Here is an 18,016-nt window from a genome sequence, read left to right on the forward strand (position 1 = left end):
CTGGTTTCCTTCCCTTTCCTCATTCATTCATTTGCCACATCATTTTTCATTCTAAATGCGGCTTATTTAATGCTATGGACACCATCCTAGTAATTGGGTTGGGATTGGCCTGATATACTCCAACCATCCTAAAATACTAGCTAGAGTATGTGGATGTATTTATTAACAAAGTAGGTAAAAATAATTATGAGAAGTTGTGATTAGTTGAGAGAGAAATGTATGTTAAGAAATTAAATGAAGAATATAGTTGTAATTGGTGAGATCAAATGGTAGGTGTGTAGAGAGTTAGCTCCACTTATTTGAAACAAAGCTTGAGTGGTACAAATAGTTTTAGTTTGGAAGGGAGAGAATATTTATTTTTAGCATATAAAGTGCTCTCCAATTAAAATATTTCAAGGAATCCTCGTCAAAATATATTTGTTTTATTTTTTAAAATAGGATTGATTATTAAATAGAAGAGTTATGAAAAAAAAACTGTCAAGACAATAAGAAAGAGGGATGTACAGACAGATTATACCTGATCGGTATTTTAGGGACATACGGTACAACTCATCGAGTTAAATTTAACAATGTTGTGGGAGGCAATGGTGGATGTTCTGGTAACTGTAAGTGGATATGCTCGTGAGCACTCAAATCATGGTGGAGCTGCAGGTTTGGTAAAGAAGATGGAGCGCTTTGAATTTGTATTATATTCATCATGCATTTCTTAATATCTTTACTCAGGTCATGTTTAGCTTCTAGAAGAAAAATTTTCATGCTATCATATCGAATGTTTGGACACATATATGGAGTATTAAATGTAGTAAAAAAAATCAATTACACATATTGCGTGTAAATTGCGAGACGGATCTTTTAAGCCTAATTGCGTCATGATTTGACAATATGGTGCTACAGTAAATATTTGCTAATGAGGGATTAATTAAGCTTAGTAAATTTATCTTGTTGTTTCCTAGCAAAATCTGTAGTTTGTTTCTTTTATTAAACTATGTTTAATATTTTAAATGTGCGTCCGTATGTTCTATGTGACAACCAAATCTAAAAATTTTTCCCTAACAAGGTCTCAGCATCACAAATGAGCTATATCAAAAGCTATGCAACGGAAGGATCATGATACCGTTGAAGCTATGGGTTTGAACTTGGATGTGAAAGAGCGTTTGCAAGATATGAGATTGATGTGCCAAATATGCATGGATGATCTTATTGAGTTATGGGTTAATCTCTGTTCAGAGAAAGTACAAGGTGAGTAAGTGACTCAATATCATTATTACAATGTTAACATTTTCAATGTCGTTATTGATGCAACTAAGCCTGCTAATGGACTGAGATCCAGACCAAAACCGCCCCAGTTCACTTGTCTCTCTATAGTACACTTCTAAACCAATCCAATTCAATTCATGGTTTGCAGAAACCAAACCAATCCAATCCACTCACAGAGCAAGCCCAAACCAATCCAAACCAAGTGCAGACAAATGGATTCAACCCATTCTCAACCCATTTCCAACCCAAAGGAAATGCACAATATTACTCTGAACACCAACAGGCATCATCATCTTCTTCCTCCTCCCTCCTTCGGTCAGGTCCGGGAGGATGAGCAGCTTGCAGAGGGCATCAATGGAGGATGAGCAGCTTGCAGAGCTCGTACAGGGTCGTGGGAGCATTTGGCGCTCCCGTGCGCCACGTCGTCATTGCCGCCGCAGCGAAGGAGCCTCACCAGCGTTGGGATGCCGCGACCACCGCGAGCGCGTTCACCGACTCACCGTCACGAGGCTCGTGAGCACTACAGCCGCGACCACCGCGGCTGCACCGCCGTAGGACTTCTCCCCCAAGTCCGCACCACCGCACCACCATTGTCCGCCACAAGCCCCACGTTGCCCCGCCCTTCTCCCCCATGATGGCGGCCGCGGCCACGGCCTTCGATGCCGTCGCTGTTGCCGCGGGCAGCCAGAAGATCCGGAGCCATGGTTGATTTTTTGGGGACTTTGTGAAGGGAGAAGGTTTGCCGGAGGAGGGAGACGAAGGTAGCAAGCCATTGGCGACGAAGTCGAGCTAGCGATGGCGGCGATGTGGTTGTCGACTTCTCAGGGAGACGATGGGATTGGGGCCAATCCAGTGGATACCCATGGGTTGAATCCAATCTGGGACCAAACTTTTGCAGCCAAAACTAAACCAATCCAAACCATTTCCCATCTCCATCCAAACCAGTCCAGTCCATCAGGTGCAGCAACCCATTTCCACCCGCCCAAAGCCAGGGGCGGAATTGGGCCTAGGGCAGCTTGGGCCCAAGCCCCACTCGTGAAAAATTTTTTAGTGGACTAATACCTAGACTTTTTTCAGATTTCCCCAAATCCCCAAGGCCCAGCCCTACTCGTCTGGCCCAGCCCCACACATGGCCTGTTTCAGCCCCACATCCCTCAGCCCAATAGCAGCCCATCAGCCCAATAGATGCACAAACCCTAATCCCACCTCCTCTCTCTCGCCGTCTCGCGCATCACGCCGCATCCCGCATCACCGAGCGCTCTCAGCTCTCCTCTCGCCGTCTCATGCTCTCAGCTCTCCTCCTCTCCTCCCTGTCTCTCACATCAGTACATCACCGATTGCCGATTGGCGCAGGACGGCAGCCGGCCGGCCGGGCGGCGCATCGCAGCAGGGGCGCAGGGCGCACGGGGCAGCCGGGCAGCAGGCCAGCAGGCCAGCAGCAACAGCGAGCCAGGGAGCCAGCCGGGCAGCAGCTAGCAGCAGCAGCGAGCCAGGGCGCAGGCCGCAGGGCAGCAGCCAGCAACAGCAAGCAGCAGCGAGCCAGGCAATCGGGCAGCGGCTGGGGCGCCGGGCAGCAGCAGCGAGCCAGCAGCAAGCCAAAGCAACAAGCCAGCACCTCCCCTTTCTCAGCCACTTCTCCACAAAGACACAAAGTTTGATTCCAATTTCCCCAAATCAGTTTGATTCCAATTTCCCCAAATCAAGGTCAGTGTCGTCTCTACTCATTGATTTTGCATGTTTATTTTGCATTTGATAGCAGTTAGTCAATTAGATTTGGTTTGATTTGCTAGATGAAGAGGAGCAGAACTTTAAAATCATTCTACCAAGTCCAGTCCAGTGAGTCCACTCCAACTCTAGAAACTGATGAAACTACCCCAACCACAGAAACAGCAGGAACCGGTGCTAGTAACAACGCTCAAAATAATATTGTGCTTGCTCCGAATGTAGTTGTTGCTGACCCTGGGCTTCGCACACCAATTGAACAATTGGATGTGAACATTAGGGATGCTGCTAGAAGGGAGTATTTGTTATTGGGTCCATGTCAACAAGTTGATCATAAATATCCACAAACAAAAATAGGAGGAGTGAAGAGGAGCTTTCAGAAGTTATGGTTCCAAAGACACAAATGGTTAGAGTACAGTGTTGCCAAGGATGCAGCTTTCTGTTTTTATTGCTTTCTTTTTAAGCAACCCCGAGCTGAGAATTATGGTTTTGAATGCTACACGGGTGAAGGGTTTAGGTATTGGAAAAATGCAACTCACTCCTTTGATGCTCATGTTGGTGGTGTCAATAGTGCTCATAATCAAGCTAGAAGATATTGTGAAGCTTTTCAAAACCAGAGACAAAATGTTTCACATGTGATAGTTAGCGGACGCAAGAAAGCGGATGAAGAATACCTGGTTCGCATTGCTATAATATTAGGTGTTGTAAGATTTCTTCTATTGCAAGCTCTACCCTTTCGAGGTCATGATGAGTCTGCTAGCTCAAAAAACAAGGGAAACTTTTTAGAGATGATAGACTGGTATAAAAGCAAGGACGCAAATGCTAAGAAATTACTTGATAATGCTCCTCTAAATAATTTAATGACTTCAGGGGAGATTCAGAAGCATTTCAGCAAATGTTGTGCAGCAGAGACCCTAAAAGCTATTATGGCTGATATTGGGGATAAGAATTTTGCGGTATTAATTGATGAGGCACGAGATGCCTCTATCAAGGAGCAAATGGCTATGATTCTGAGGTTTGTTGTTGCTGCTCCATATTTCATTTCTTGCCTTTTGTGTATAGTTTGTAAGAAAAATGACTTTATGAACTGAAAGGTATATTTTTTTTCCATTTGTAGGTATGTTAACAATACAGGGCATGTGATTGAAAGGTTTATTGGGATTCGACATGTTACCGACACAACGTCAGCTTCACTTAAGGAGGCATTGGATGCTATGTTCACTGATCATGGCCTATCTATCAATAAATTGCGGGGGCAAGGATATGATGGGGCATCAAACATGAGAGGGGAGTTTCATGGGCTGCAAAGACGGGTATTGGATGAAAACCCATATGCTTTTTACATACATTGCTTTGCTCATCAGTTGCAGCTAGCTGTTGTTTCCGTTGCCAAGTGTTGTTCTTCTGTCTTGGACTTCTTTAACTACACTAATTTGATTGTCAACACCGTGAATTCCTCTTGTAAGAAACATGATCAGTTGGCCCAACAACACCATGATAATCTAGTGCATAGATTAGAGACCGGTGAAATTTTTAGTGGAAGGGGAAAAAACCAAGAAACCAATCTTGCTAGACCTGGGGATACTAGATGGGGTTCACACCACAAAACCTTGTGTCGTCTTCAACTCATGTGGGATGCAGTTTTGGAGGTATTAGAGAATATGTGTGAGGATGCAACAAAGGAAACACAAAAAACCACAGCTGCAGGTTTATTAGAAAAAATGGAGAGCTTTGAATTTGTTCTTGTATTGCATCTTATGATCAAGATATTGGGCAAAACTAATGATCTATCACAGTGCTTACAAAGGAAAGACCAAAATATTGTCCGTGCTGTAGGATTGGTTGGGACAACATTGCAAAAAATAAATGACATAAGGCAGCATGGCTGGGATGCTCTTTTTGAAGAGGCAAAGAACTTTTGTCTCAAACATAATATAGTTGTGCCAAATATGACCGATCAAATAACTAAGAGAGGTCGTTCAAGGGGTCGTGGTGGACAATTTGTAACTTACTTGCATCATTTCAGCAATGAAATATTTAATGTGGTACTTGATCAAATTATTGTTGAGTTAAACAATCGTTTTGCTGAAAGGTCTACTCAGCTATTGAGATGCATTGCTTGCCTTGATCCAAGGAATTCTTTTGCCAACTATGATGAAGATAAGCTCATTGAACTTGCTAAGATTTATGCAGATGACTTTTCTGAATATGATTGTTTAGTCCTTAGAGACCAACTTGACACATTTATCTCTGATGTGAGATCTGATTTGGATTTCTCAAGCTGCTCTGACCTTGGTAAACTTGCTGTTAAGATGGTCCAAACTGATAGACACACAGTTTTTCCACTGGTATATCGCTTAATTGAATTAGCCTTGATTTTGCCCGTTGCAACGGCAACAGTGGAAAGAGCCTTCTCAGCTATGAACATTATTAAAACTGAGCTGCGGAACAAGATGAATGATGAATGGATGAATCACTGCATGATATGCTATATTGAGCGCGATGTTTTTACTAGTATTGAAGATCGTCAAATTATAGAACATTATCATGCTTTGAGGACGCGCAAGCACAAATTACCTAGAGGTATGCCATGCATTGCTTTGTAATCTACAAATAATTAAGTTCTCGTAATTTGTATCACTTACATTATGTAATATCATTTTTCAGATTTAGCTTCAGGTTCTCTACCTTCTGTTGATGAAGAGTGAAAATTATGAAGACACGTCGGATTAGGTATTGTAATAAAATTTTAGTCTAGTCTTTTACCTTTTCTACACTTTTACTGTACTTCTATGCATATTTATATTTAGAAATTGTATTCCAGTCTTGCATTTTTTTTAGTTCTTGTACTGTACTTCCTTGTAAGAATTGACATGGATAGTTGTTAGCCTTCAATTTGAGCCCTAGGCGTATCAAGATCCTGGCTCCGCCACTGCCCAAAGCTAACCCACACTGAAATCCAACCCACTATATCTACTTAAACCCAGTCCATTAGCAGGCTTAGATGCAACTTTGCATGAAATGAATCATCACTTCAATGAAGTCTCCTCCGAGCTTGTGGTATGCATGTCTTGCCTTGATCCAAGAAACTCCTCCTCAAAATTCAATGTTAATAAGCTTGTTCCACTTGCAAAGATTTATTCTGGAGATTTCACAACATCTGACTGATTATTGCTAAGAAGTCAGCTTCAAACCTTCATTCTTATTAATGTTAGGAGAACTGATGAATTTAATGAATGTACTAATATCTCAAGCCTTGCTCAGATGACGGTTAAGACTTAAGACCACTAAGCATAGAACATTAATTTCCATTGGTGCATCGTTTCATTGAGCTTCCATTGCCCATTGGTGTATCTCTGTTGAGTGCATATTTTCAGCAATGAAAATTATCAAGACTGCAGATCTGCGCAAATAAGATATCAGATAATTGGCTTAATGGTTTGACAGTATAATATACTCCCTCCTTTCCAAATTGATCATCATATATGTTTATATACCAAGACTAAGAATAATTTAAATTACATCAATTAAGACACCATGTACACATTCTCCCACAATATATGTATCGATTAAAACACCATATCAATCACACCTTAGCATGCACACATTCTCACGTGCTGCATTAGTTTTATTATAATGAAATCTATGTACATGTGGTTATATGATAATCAATTTGAGAAATTTTAAATTTTATTATATGATGATCAATTTAGAAATGAGTGAGTACTGAGCTAGAGATATTCAAAAGTATCGATTATGATGCAATCATGAAGCAATTCTAAGCCTTGAAAACCCGCAAAGTATCTTTGTCGACCTGAAGAATAAATTGCAATGATACGTTGCTTCTTTTAGTTAATGTGTGTTTACTTCTACCATTCATGCGTTACTAAATGTGCTCATTAATATATCCAGGTGGCTGTTCACTTTGCTCTTTACCAAAGATCTAAGAAAATTAGCATCTTACTCCCTCCATCTACTTTTAATAGTAATATTTTATCTTGGCACACGGACTAAGAATAAGCAATTCTACTTATCATCCATTTAAACATCCTACTAGTTATTTCTCGTAAACAAGCGATTCATTAATATTTATATTTCTCAATGCCCATGTAGACAATTTTGTGTGGAAGAATAGAGAGTCACGCATTAAATCCGAGAAAGTCATTAAGATCTAGATTGTTGGATTGAAATGTCTATCAAAAATAAATTTTTCAGATTTAAAAATATGCCTATCAAAAGTAGATGGAGGAAGTACTTGACTACTGGTTAGTCAAGGTACTGGTTAGTCAAGGTACGTACGTCTTTTATAATTAAATATGTTTTTCTATCTAATCATGAAAGTGTTACATTTGATTTGATAATGTTATGTGTCTTATTTTAGCATTATCGACTTAGACTTTCAGTCTAGCATACCCTCCATTTTTATTCTGTATTTTTCATTGCTTAGAGAGACACACCTACTGTAGTAGCATGGTGATAGTAGCATAGGTGTGGGTACAGCTGGCCAATGGTTTTGTCGTGTGTCTGATATTTGAATACACTGTGCTAGATAGGTGAGAAGGAACACCCATAAACAGTTCCCAAGGACGTAAGATTTGGCTTAACCTCATTAACAAATACTATGGTAGTATTATACTCTGGTGTCGTCATCAAGTTTAAATCTTCTATGGTGTTATTTTGTGTTCAGCTACCGATATCGATTTCAGAGCCAGTCTTATAATAATAATTTTTTGCCGTGTTATAGTGTCTTTAACTTCAACCGTATTTAAAACTTAAAAGAATTATCGAACCAGAGGAAGAGGAAGTATACGCTAGAGGGATTGGGATCCCTTGACGTGAAGTCAGAGGGACGTGGTGACTAACATGTGGACTCCACAGCTCGTGAACCCATATATCAGTGGCAGTTCACATCAGAGGAGAGGCGTCCACACTAATTAACCAGGTGAAATCATGTAAAGAAATTTCCATGTAAACACTAACTAGCGATATCCTGTTGCCCTTAAAATGCTTCCGACCACCAACGGCAAACACTAACCAGGTGAAATCATGTAAAGAAATTTCCATCAATGGTCACACACTTTTGCTTCAACATTCTCGTTATTCTTTCGACGAAGACGAGTACTGGACGCAAAAAACAAAATCCCGAATTTTTATTTTTTCCTCAGAACACATCACAAATTCACAGCCCGCATGCAATGCAATTGCGAACTAGTTGAAAGCATCGACGGGCCAGAATGGCCGAGCTTAACGACGACTTAATTACAATCAAGATGAGTAATAAAGTAATTAAGCTGCAATGCAGCTAAGCTAGCTAGCTAGGCCATGGTGGTGACGTAGACGTCCATCTCGAAGACGCCGGTGTTGGGCGTGGGGTTGCCGAACTTGGTCATGAGGCTGTACCCCCTCGCCCGCCGGAACCTCCCCGTGCCGCCCACCACGGCGCGCTCCATGTCGCCGGCGGCGCCGAAGTCGACGCGGCCGTCCAGCACCAGCGTGCTCCCGTTGTAGTCCCCGCCGGCGAAGGCGAGGGTCAGCAGCGTCCACGCCGCCGCCGGGTTCCCCAGGTCGGCCTGCACGACGAGGCCCTCCACCCGGCCCAGGTACCGCGACGCCGCGTCCGAGCCCTCCCGGAGCTCGTCGTCCAGGGCGCCCACGCTCCCGAACGACGAGTTGCTGCCGGCGACGGCGAGCGGGGACGGCGCCAGGGAGGCCGTGGTGGCGTTGTCGCCCGCGAACGTCTCGTGGATGTAGAAGTGGAGGTGCGTCGTCGTCGTCGTGCCGTCGCCCGTGGCGGCGGCGAGGACGGCGAGGAAGGCGAGGAGGCAGATGATCGTCGTCGGCGTCGGCATCATGGAGGTTTGTGTACGTTGCGGTCGGTATAGGAGAAAACCATGTAAGTGGAGTAGTAATTAGTGCGTGAGAGTCAGTAGAAGGAGCAGTTGGGCCTCAACTATCGTGGGGACTGGTCGTGGGAATCTTTAAAGCAGGTACAGTAAGCTATTCTGACGGGTGATAATGCATCCACCGTGGATTTCTTTGGTGAGTTGGAAAAAAGATTAGAGGAGAGAGAGTGTGAGCCGGCGACTAATTTGTCGCCGACTACACACGCGCTCCAAGGCCGAGCGAATGGGAAGCTAGTGAGGAGCTATTGGACCCACAAGAACTATGCAGGAACAAAGCATGGCAGGACGCCATTGAGGCCGTGAGCTCGGGGTCGAGGAACAGTGGCCAGGAGGGGAGCTTGGTGAGTGACGCCATGGTGACTAGAGTGGCCAGCTTGAAGCCTAGCTAGCTGCCATGAAGGAGAAGTTGAGAGCGTTGGCATGCCTGATTGGAGGAGGATGAGGTAGGAGTGAAGGCTGTCACCGGCGTGGCTTGGGCACGGAGAGCGCAGTTGCTGGCATTCCGGTGACTTGGGCAGCCCGGCCCAGCGTGCTTCGTGCCAAATCGGGCCATGTCGGCCCGGCCCGGCACCACTCATCGTGCCGTGCCGTGCCAGCACGGTCTCTTCATGGACGCGGCCCAAGCACGGCCCAATAGCCTGATGGGCCTATTCGTGCCGGGCCGGCACAAGCACGGCCCAAAAGACAGGAGAATATATGTGTGTACTGTATGTGTACTGTGTACTACTAATTGCAGTCATCCATCGGTGGCTAACAGGTAGCATGGACGGAAGTTTGAAAAAAGAGGCCGTGCTGGCAGGTAATACGAAAAGGAGGAGTATGCGTGTACTGTGCTGCAGCGTGCAGGCGTGCAGCACTGCAGCCTGTAATACGAAAAAGAGGAGGGAAATTTTGGAGGGAATCTGAAAAGATGAGGGAAATCTTTTTTGGGATAGAGTAGCGAAACGATATGGCCACACTCTTTTTTCCCAGCTGGCTCTGCAATACTTGATTTACCTCGTCTAAAAAATTGGAGGAAAATAAATTTATTTCATAATAGAGATACAAAGTTGTTGCCTCATTAAAAACCTTACGCCCTAGAGTAGGGTTCCCCCAGTAAGGAAAAAAGTACAACAACTTGCTTACATTATTATAAATTACATTACTAATTTTGATTGGCACCGCCGCCATCAGTGGTGATGCCAAATTCCGCCAACGCTTCTGCTGCTGCTTGAATAATCTCTGGATCCTCTAGCCGGTGTTGCGTCCTTGCATCTGCTTCAATCCAGTCTTTAAGGCAAAAGATTGCCTCAACTATGTCAGGTGCAAGACATGACCTCCTTTCTTCGATAATTCTTCCAACCACGCTAAATGCATGCTCCGAAGAGACAGAAGAAGCCAGAACCAATAGAACGTCCCATGCAAAGTGAGCTAGCATAGGAAGAGTCCGCTCTTTCTCTTTCCACCACTCAAGTAGATCAACATCTTCACCATCCAGTGTTCGATCATGTTCGGTGTGATTGGTGTTGAGGAAATGGTTAAGCTTTGCATCTGGGTTCCAATTTGACCTGCTACCTGATGAGGAGGCTTGTTCCTTGCCCCTGATCTTTTTCCACAAATTCATTGTACTTGATTTGCTTTGCTTTTTTTGTGGGGTTTCCTCATGCACCCAACGAGCAACACTTAGCTTAGTTTGGTACAGACGGAAAACCCTGAACAACTCATCTCTAGCATGTTGATAAGCTTCAGAATAATCAAGACCCATTGCATCACCTATTGATATGAAAGCAGCCTCCATGATCTCCAACCTTTTATGAGGATCAAGTACCAAAGCAAAACAATAAAGATGTGGAATAGCAGTGAAGTACTTGAGAAATTTTCCTTCCATTGGTTGAACAACAGAAGCTAAAACTCTATCATGTCGGTTTTCTCGCAACACAAGGGACAATTTCCAAATACATTCAAGCACCAAACAAGAAGTAGGATAGTAAATCCCAGATAGTAGGGTGTCGACGTCTGATGTCGCAATTCTGGTATTTGCATGGTATGGGGATCGTTGGTGCTAGGATATACGCGAGACTGAGGTAAAAGAGACAGAGATGAGGATTTTTATACAGGTTCGGGCCCCTGAATTGTGAGGTAATAACCCTACATCCTGTTGGCCGAAGCCGGTCGTTGATCTTATTCACCATAATCACACCAGTACAATATTTGGGGTAGCCTTTCTAACTGTTGTCGACATGGCGGTCTGAAGGTCTGATTCGTAGTTGACAACAGGGTAGTCTTTCCTCCTCGAATCCGTGCCCGGCGAGATCAGAGATAGCGCTTTCGTTTCTCCTGGCAGTATCCGGAGACACCGTATGGGACTAGCCGTGCCTATCCCTGAAGTCGATATCCAGCGGCTTGTCTTGGCGTATGTTGGCTTGTATGTTGTGGCTTCTGTTGTTCCGTGTATGTTAATTGAGGTGGTCGTGTCCCCTCTCTTCCTAGGGGGTCTTGTATTTATACCCATAGGTGTCCCCTTGTCCAAGTAGAACTAGGGAAACCAATATGGATACAATCCGAATAGTCATTGTCGTTTCCATGTAGAACTCTGGTTGTCTTTCCTTATTCGAAACTCCCTCGAAGTCAGTTTCCGTATAAGACATGGTATGTGGTGAATCCTGCCGAGATTTAGTCAACTACTATTAGGTATGTGGTATCCATAACCCTGACATAGGGCTATAGCTTTATAAAAAGGCTTTAGGAATATACATAGACGTCTTGCTATGTCCCATTCTTCCTCAGTAAGAAGCAAAATTTCACATTCACCATCCTCATCAGTATCGTTACATCTAACATGCAATGAATTGATGAAAACAGAAATTATTTCCTCATACCCTTTCAGTTGACGCAGCATAAGGTATGTTGTGTTCCACCTATGTTTCACATCAATGCCAAACATCCTCATAGGTTTATCCTTTGCTTGGCAATAGTCTCAGAATCTCGCCTTCATCACTGACTGACTCCCGATGATAGAAACAGCTTGACGGATCTTGTTGAGTAAATTGGAAATAACAGTAAATCCTACATAGATAATAAATTCCTTGTCATAGATGCATTAAAGTTGATAAATTATTTGCACTAAAAATGAGTTTCAATAAATTCTCAAAGACTACTAATACCTGCTTGCACAATCAAGTTGATGATGTGGCAGATGCATCTCTGATGGATAACATAACCTCCAATGTAGCTTTGCAGATTTGGCTCCAAAATCGTCATGGCCGTTGTATTTGCTGATGCATTGTCAAGAGTAATAGAAACCACCCTAGATTTTAAATTGAATTCTTGCATTACATCTAGTAGTGTGATAGCAATGGCTTGTCCAGTATGTGACGACATCATTTTAAAGCCTATAACCCTCTTATTTAATTTGCGATTATTGTCAATATAATCCACAACAACACTAAGATAAGAGGTTCTTTGGTGCTTGGATGTCCAAATGTCAGATGTCACAGCAAAAAAAAAGCTAACAATACTGAACGAGCGTTTCAACTCATCCAACCTAGAACGATATAATGCAACAATATCGTTCTTGGTGGTTTTCCTTGAAACCTGGGTGTACTATGGACAAAAAGCATTTCGGATCATCCTCTCAAATTTTTTGTTTTCACCCATCCTAATTGGTAGGTCCTCCAAAACTATGTAACGAGCAATTTCATCTCGAGCTACTCGTGGCTCATAAGTCCATGTACTTACAGAACCGTCGGGTCTGAAGCTCAGTTGTGTCTGCCTTGCTCCTGCCGGTGCTTTATCCTTGAGGTGCGTCAAATAATGCCGGTTGAGATGTCCTATTCCTGAACTAGAAGATGCAGACAAAGTTTTTCCATAATGTTTACAGGTAGCACGTGTTACCAGTTGACCATCCACCATTACCTTGATTTTTTCGAAGTGCCGCCAACACTCCGCTCTCCCTGCAGATAGTGCAGATGGCTCAGCCTCGCCTCCTGGTGTAGACAAGTCTGTGTCGTCGTTGGCCTCGGGGATGGGCTGTTCCGTAGGATCATCCCCATCTCCCTCCAAACCATCCATATGGCGGTCATCTATCCCGTATTCGTCCATACCCGGGGATAGTTGGCGGACATCGACCGACCTACGGGAAGGATCAGGCGAGCGTCGGCGGCGCCTTTCCGGGGGTCTCGACGAGGTCGACCTCCGACAAGTATCACCCCACATTTTTGCTGCGGGAGAGAAATAACTATGTTGCTCTGTTTATTTGTGCTGCATTTTTTTTCCCCGGGAAGAAGAAGAGGAGGAATTTATAGAACAACTTGCCATGCCGAGCAGTTGTTTCTTCTTGCACTAGCACACGTCACGCCACAGTGGTACAGTACCACGCAACACGTGGTCAAAGGACTTCAGGGAGAGTGTCAAGTAGTTGGGTCCCACTATCCTTTTTTGCTTTTTTACTTTATTTTTTTCCTCTGCTTTTCTATTCCTCTCGGCATCTCCTCTTCTCTTTCTTTCTTTTTTTTTTTTTTTGACGCAGCTCTTCTCTTTCTTCGCTTCTTTCTCTCGCTTCTCTTCTTCACCACGCGCGCATGGCGATGGCAGGATAAAACCGACGGACAGCATCGAGGCACCGAGGCAGGGCAGGAGGCAGGAAGAGCCGTCATCAGCCGAGCAAGGAATCACAGGTACTACCTACTACCTAGTCCGAGCGTTTGTCCGACGGTAGATGGCAGGTCGTGCACTCGTGCCCGGCGCCGTGCGGCACCACAGTTGCGTCCGTTCGGCCGTCCGCCGTCCCCATCCCTGGTACTCAACTGCGTCCGTTCAGCCGGCCGGCGCCACTCGGCTGCGTCCGCGCGGCGCCACGGCTGCGTCCGTTCGGTTGCGCCAATGCGGAAGGGAATCGCCGGACACCGTCGCATCCTTGCAGGAGATGCTCTGAGCGTCTTGTTGCTGTGGCCTGGAACGAGATGCGAAGCGGGAGGAGGCGCCGAGCGTGCGCGACGACAGAGGCGCGGGTCACGGGCGCGACGAAGAGTCGAAGACGAAGGACGAAGCGGCGCCGCTCAGCCTTTCTCCGATGCGAGTGCGCCCTAGCGGCCAGATGGGCCATCTGGCCGTCATCGTGCTTACGGGCCATCGGGCCGTCATCGTGCTTACGGGCCATTATCGTGCCGTGCCGGCCCAAGCACGGCCCACTAGTCGTGCCGTGCCGTGCCGTGCCGCCCGTCGTGCTTGTTGTGTAGGCCCAGGCACGGGCCATGTACGGGCCATGCCGGCCCGGCCCATTTACGGGCTGTGTCGGACCGTGCTTTAGAATAAGTTCACCGGAGGTCCCTCAAGTTAACAGCGAGTTTTTCTGAGGTCCCTTAACCACAAAACCAGAAATGTACACCCCTAAACTTACTCAAATCGTTCAAAGGAGGTCCCATAGCAGTATATAGGGGTGGTTTCGCTGACGTGGCATCCTAATCAGCAAAGAGTGAATAAAAAATTTATGGGGCCCATATGTCATCCTCACTCCTCCCCTCTTTTCTCTATCCTCTCTCTTCAACAGGGCAGGTGGAGCGGCGTCGGGTGCTCCGCTGGCGCACAAAGCAGAGCGGAGAGGGGTGGCGGCAGTGGGGTGCAGAGGAGACCTAGGCAGGACGGCGAGGACGACGACGACGCGGCGGGCAACCTCCTCCCCCGGCCACCTCCGCCGTTGCTGCCCCCTCCTCCACCCACCTCCACCTGCCGGCTATGCTCCTCCTCCGGCGGGCGGCGGAGCGGAGCGGGGACGGCGGCTGGCGAAGGGTAAGGAGCCCGCCACGTCAGCTCCGGCAACGGCGACGGCATCGGCATCATGGTGAGGGGTAGGCGGCTTCGGATCGGGGGCCTCGACGACGGGCGGCTCGGGATTGGGATCGACGGAGAGGGATGGGGTGAAGAGGACCATCGCTGCTGACCCATGTGTCGCCGCTGCCGCCTTCGTCGTGGGACGCCATCGCAGCGAGGTGAGGTCTCGAGGGTCCGCTCTGCTGGCTGTGCGCTCGCGGGCCTGCTCCGGACGCACGCCGCCGCTCCGCTCCGCCGGCCGCACACTCGCCCGCCGCGCGCCCGCAAATGCTCTGCCGCCTCTTGTCCGCCTGCACCGCCGGCCGCTCTGCTCCCTCTCTCGGACCTCCTCTCCCTTCTCTCCCGCCAGCGCGGCCGGCCGCCTCTCCTCATCTGCGCCGGCGGCGGAGCTCGGCCGGGCTCGCTCGCCGGCCGCCTCGCCCCCATCTGCCGCTCTCTGCTACCCGCTCCGCACCGCCTCCATTTCGCTTTGCCGGCCGCACGCCCGCCGCCGCCACCCCACTCTACTCCGCCGGTCGCCGCCCGCTCACCGCCTACTCCAGCCGCTTGTCGCCACCCGTCACCGCTCCCCTCTCTGGCAAAGAGAAGAAAGAAAAGAGGAGAGAGGAGAGAAAGAGAAAAACAAGAATATGTGGGCCCACATTTTTTTCCATTCTCACTTACATGTGGGCCCCAAACTTTTTTTATTTTTTATTTTACTGACTAGGATGCCACGTAAGCGAAACCACCCATATATGCTGCCATGGGACCTCCTTTGAATGTTTTGAGTAAGTTTAGGGGTGTACATATCTGGTTTTGTGGTTAAGTGACCTAAAAAAATCTCGCTGTTAAGTTTAGGGACCTCCGGTGAACTTATTCCCCGTGCTTTCTACCGTGCCGGGCTGTCGTGCCTTGGGTCGGCCTGATAAAGCACGGCCTAAGTCCCAGCTCCTATGGTGGAGATGCTCGCATAGTAGCTACTGGATAGAGTAGAGAACGGGCAAGGAAGAAAGAAGAAAAGATGTGGGTCCCATTAACATATAAGATAATACTTTGGCTAAAAGTATACTATAGATCACTATTGTAAGTTGGCGGTATAGCGGGTTATAAATGACCTAGAGATGACACGTATACTACTATAGTTGACAGCTAGCGCTTCTATTAAACCTGCTCTTAGAATATTAGTATGAGAAATTACCGGTAAAATTTCAGCTCGTCAGAAAACAGATAAGCTGAAAAGAAGTCAGATTCCGACTTTTCATCTACTCCATCCGTGTTAGTTGTTACGATCAATATTTAACTATTCATCTTATTTATTTTTTATTAAATATAAAAATATTTATGTAATACTTAAAGAATATTTGATGATAAATCAAATCACAATAAAATAAATGATAATTACATAATTTTTTAAACATGACGAATTATCAAACATTGATATAAAAATCAACGGCGTCATATATTAAAATACGAATAGAGTGATTCTGTAACTATTACTTAAAATTTAAGAAAGAACTAATTTGTTTGATAAGCTTTTAAATTTGAGAGAAGTGTAGCTGTCAGCAGCTCTGTGAACAGATTCGCTCTAGTTGTTAGAATATATACTGGCCATCGCAATCAAACCTCCTCACTGGTCAGTATCAAGTGCACCAACCATGCACAGTTAACTACAACGGCAATAATAAGGTCCTCTCCAATCAGGCATTCCGAGCAACCCTTATCAAATATAATTGTTTTATCTTTTTTTTTTCGAAACTGTGTAGATTGCTTAAATAACCGGAGGAAATTACAGCATGACGATGTTATAACACAAGATATGTCAAAATATTACAAAGGAGATCCACACGCTACATAAAAAATGATTTTTGTTGGACGAGACCCTCCTTATATTGCAGACGGATCAGAATTGATCTCATCTACTAAAATCGACCTTTATTTTCGTATATAGCTCTTTAAGAGGACTGCACGTAAACATATTTTTTTTTACAGGCGGACCTATTAAGAGGCTACGCGAAAATCTATTTTTCCAGACAGACCTCTTAAGGATCCACCTAAAATCTAAGTTACCTCCTCTTTTCCCCTCCACGACATTTCAAAATTTTTCATCCTTACCTTCTCTCACTTCCTCTCCTCTCCTATCTCACTCACTGGCAGGCAACGGTGGCAGTCGGCGCGGCGCGCCGCGGTGGGCGGTAGCGGGTGCAACGCACGGTGGCAGGCAGCAGCTGGCGCGGCGCACGGCGGTGGGCGTCTGCGCCACAACGGTGGGTGGCAGCTGGCGCGGCGCACGGCGGCAGGCGGCAGCTGGCGCGGCGCACAGCAGCGGGCGCAACGCACGACGGCAGCGGGCGGCGGGCGGCAGCTGGCACGGCACACGGCAGCGGGCGGCGAGCGGCACCTTCAGCGCGGCACACGGTAGCGGCGGCGGGCGGTGAGCCCTGCGACAACAGCGGCGGGCAGCACCTCGGGTGCGGCGCACGACAGTGATGGCAGCCGGCTCAGGCTTCCTCGGTGACAGGCTCGGCTCGTGACGACCGGCGGTGTGCTGGCTCAGCGGACGGCGCTGGGCGGATCCGCCTCCGCCGGCCCTGTCAACACTAGCGCTGCGACCGCCGGATCCATGCTGCCGCCGTTGGTGTTCTAGGGTTTCAATTCTTTGATTTTTTTTCGGATTTTTATTTACGTGCAGACGACATAAGCACCCGCATAGATTTTCGAGAGCAGGTGCGCTTCCCGTACATAAAAAACAATTAGATTTTCACACATCATTTTGGGTAGATAGGCTAGCCTTCCGCACGCAAAATAGGTTTTGGGCCGCCTAGGAAAACCTACTAGTGACATATTACAACATCTTAAGAGATACAAGCACAGGATCGCAACCAAAAACATTTTCCAATTTTGGCACGCGTAATAATTGGATACCAATTTGTCATCGACATCCTGATGGACAGACAAATATTTATAGGTTTTCATTGACAATCTTAAAAAAAAAATTCATCCATTCTATAATGTTCTATAATATATGGAGTTATACCAATTTTTTTAAAAATAAGGATACAGAAAAAGTGCATGTCATGGTACAGAGGCGAATGAGGGAATAAAATAGTAGAAGAGTAGATGGGGAATTAGTATAAGAGTTCATAGGTGGAAGAATAAACTAATACATGACTTAATATAACAATTGTTTTATATTGCCACATATGGTGAGAAGCGTGCTAATCCTTAGGTCTCATTGCTTAATAAAGCTTACCATTTCTTTTAACCGGCAATTATGAAAGCTAGATAAGAAAATGGAGAAATATGCATAATATTGGCTTTGCTAATGCCACTACTAGAAAAATAAATTT

The 18,016-nt window shown here is 45.9% G+C and overlaps 1 protein-coding gene across 1 annotated transcript; it reads right to left on the bottom strand.

Annotated features, from left to right (window-relative positions):
- Nucleotides 1–8,294: 8,294 nt before the first annotated feature.
- LOC127766273 (pterocarpan synthase 1-like) lies at nt 8,295–9,435 on the bottom strand. Its single transcript, XM_052291363.1, has 2 exons — nt 9,307–9,435; nt 8,295–8,717 (listed from the first exon to the last, which is right to left on the bottom strand). The coding sequence occupies exons 1-2, from the start codon at nt 9,433–9,435 to the stop codon at nt 8,295–8,297; spliced, it is 552 nt and encodes a 183-aa protein (XP_052147323.1).
- Between the last annotated feature and the right edge of the window lie 8,581 nt (nt 9,436–18,016).

The sequence above is a fragment of the Oryza glaberrima genome, chromosome 3, assembly GCF_000147395.1.
Source record: "Oryza glaberrima chromosome 3, OglaRS2, whole genome shotgun sequence".
Lineage (NCBI taxonomy): Eukaryota > Viridiplantae > Streptophyta > Magnoliopsida > Poales > Poaceae > Oryza > Oryza glaberrima.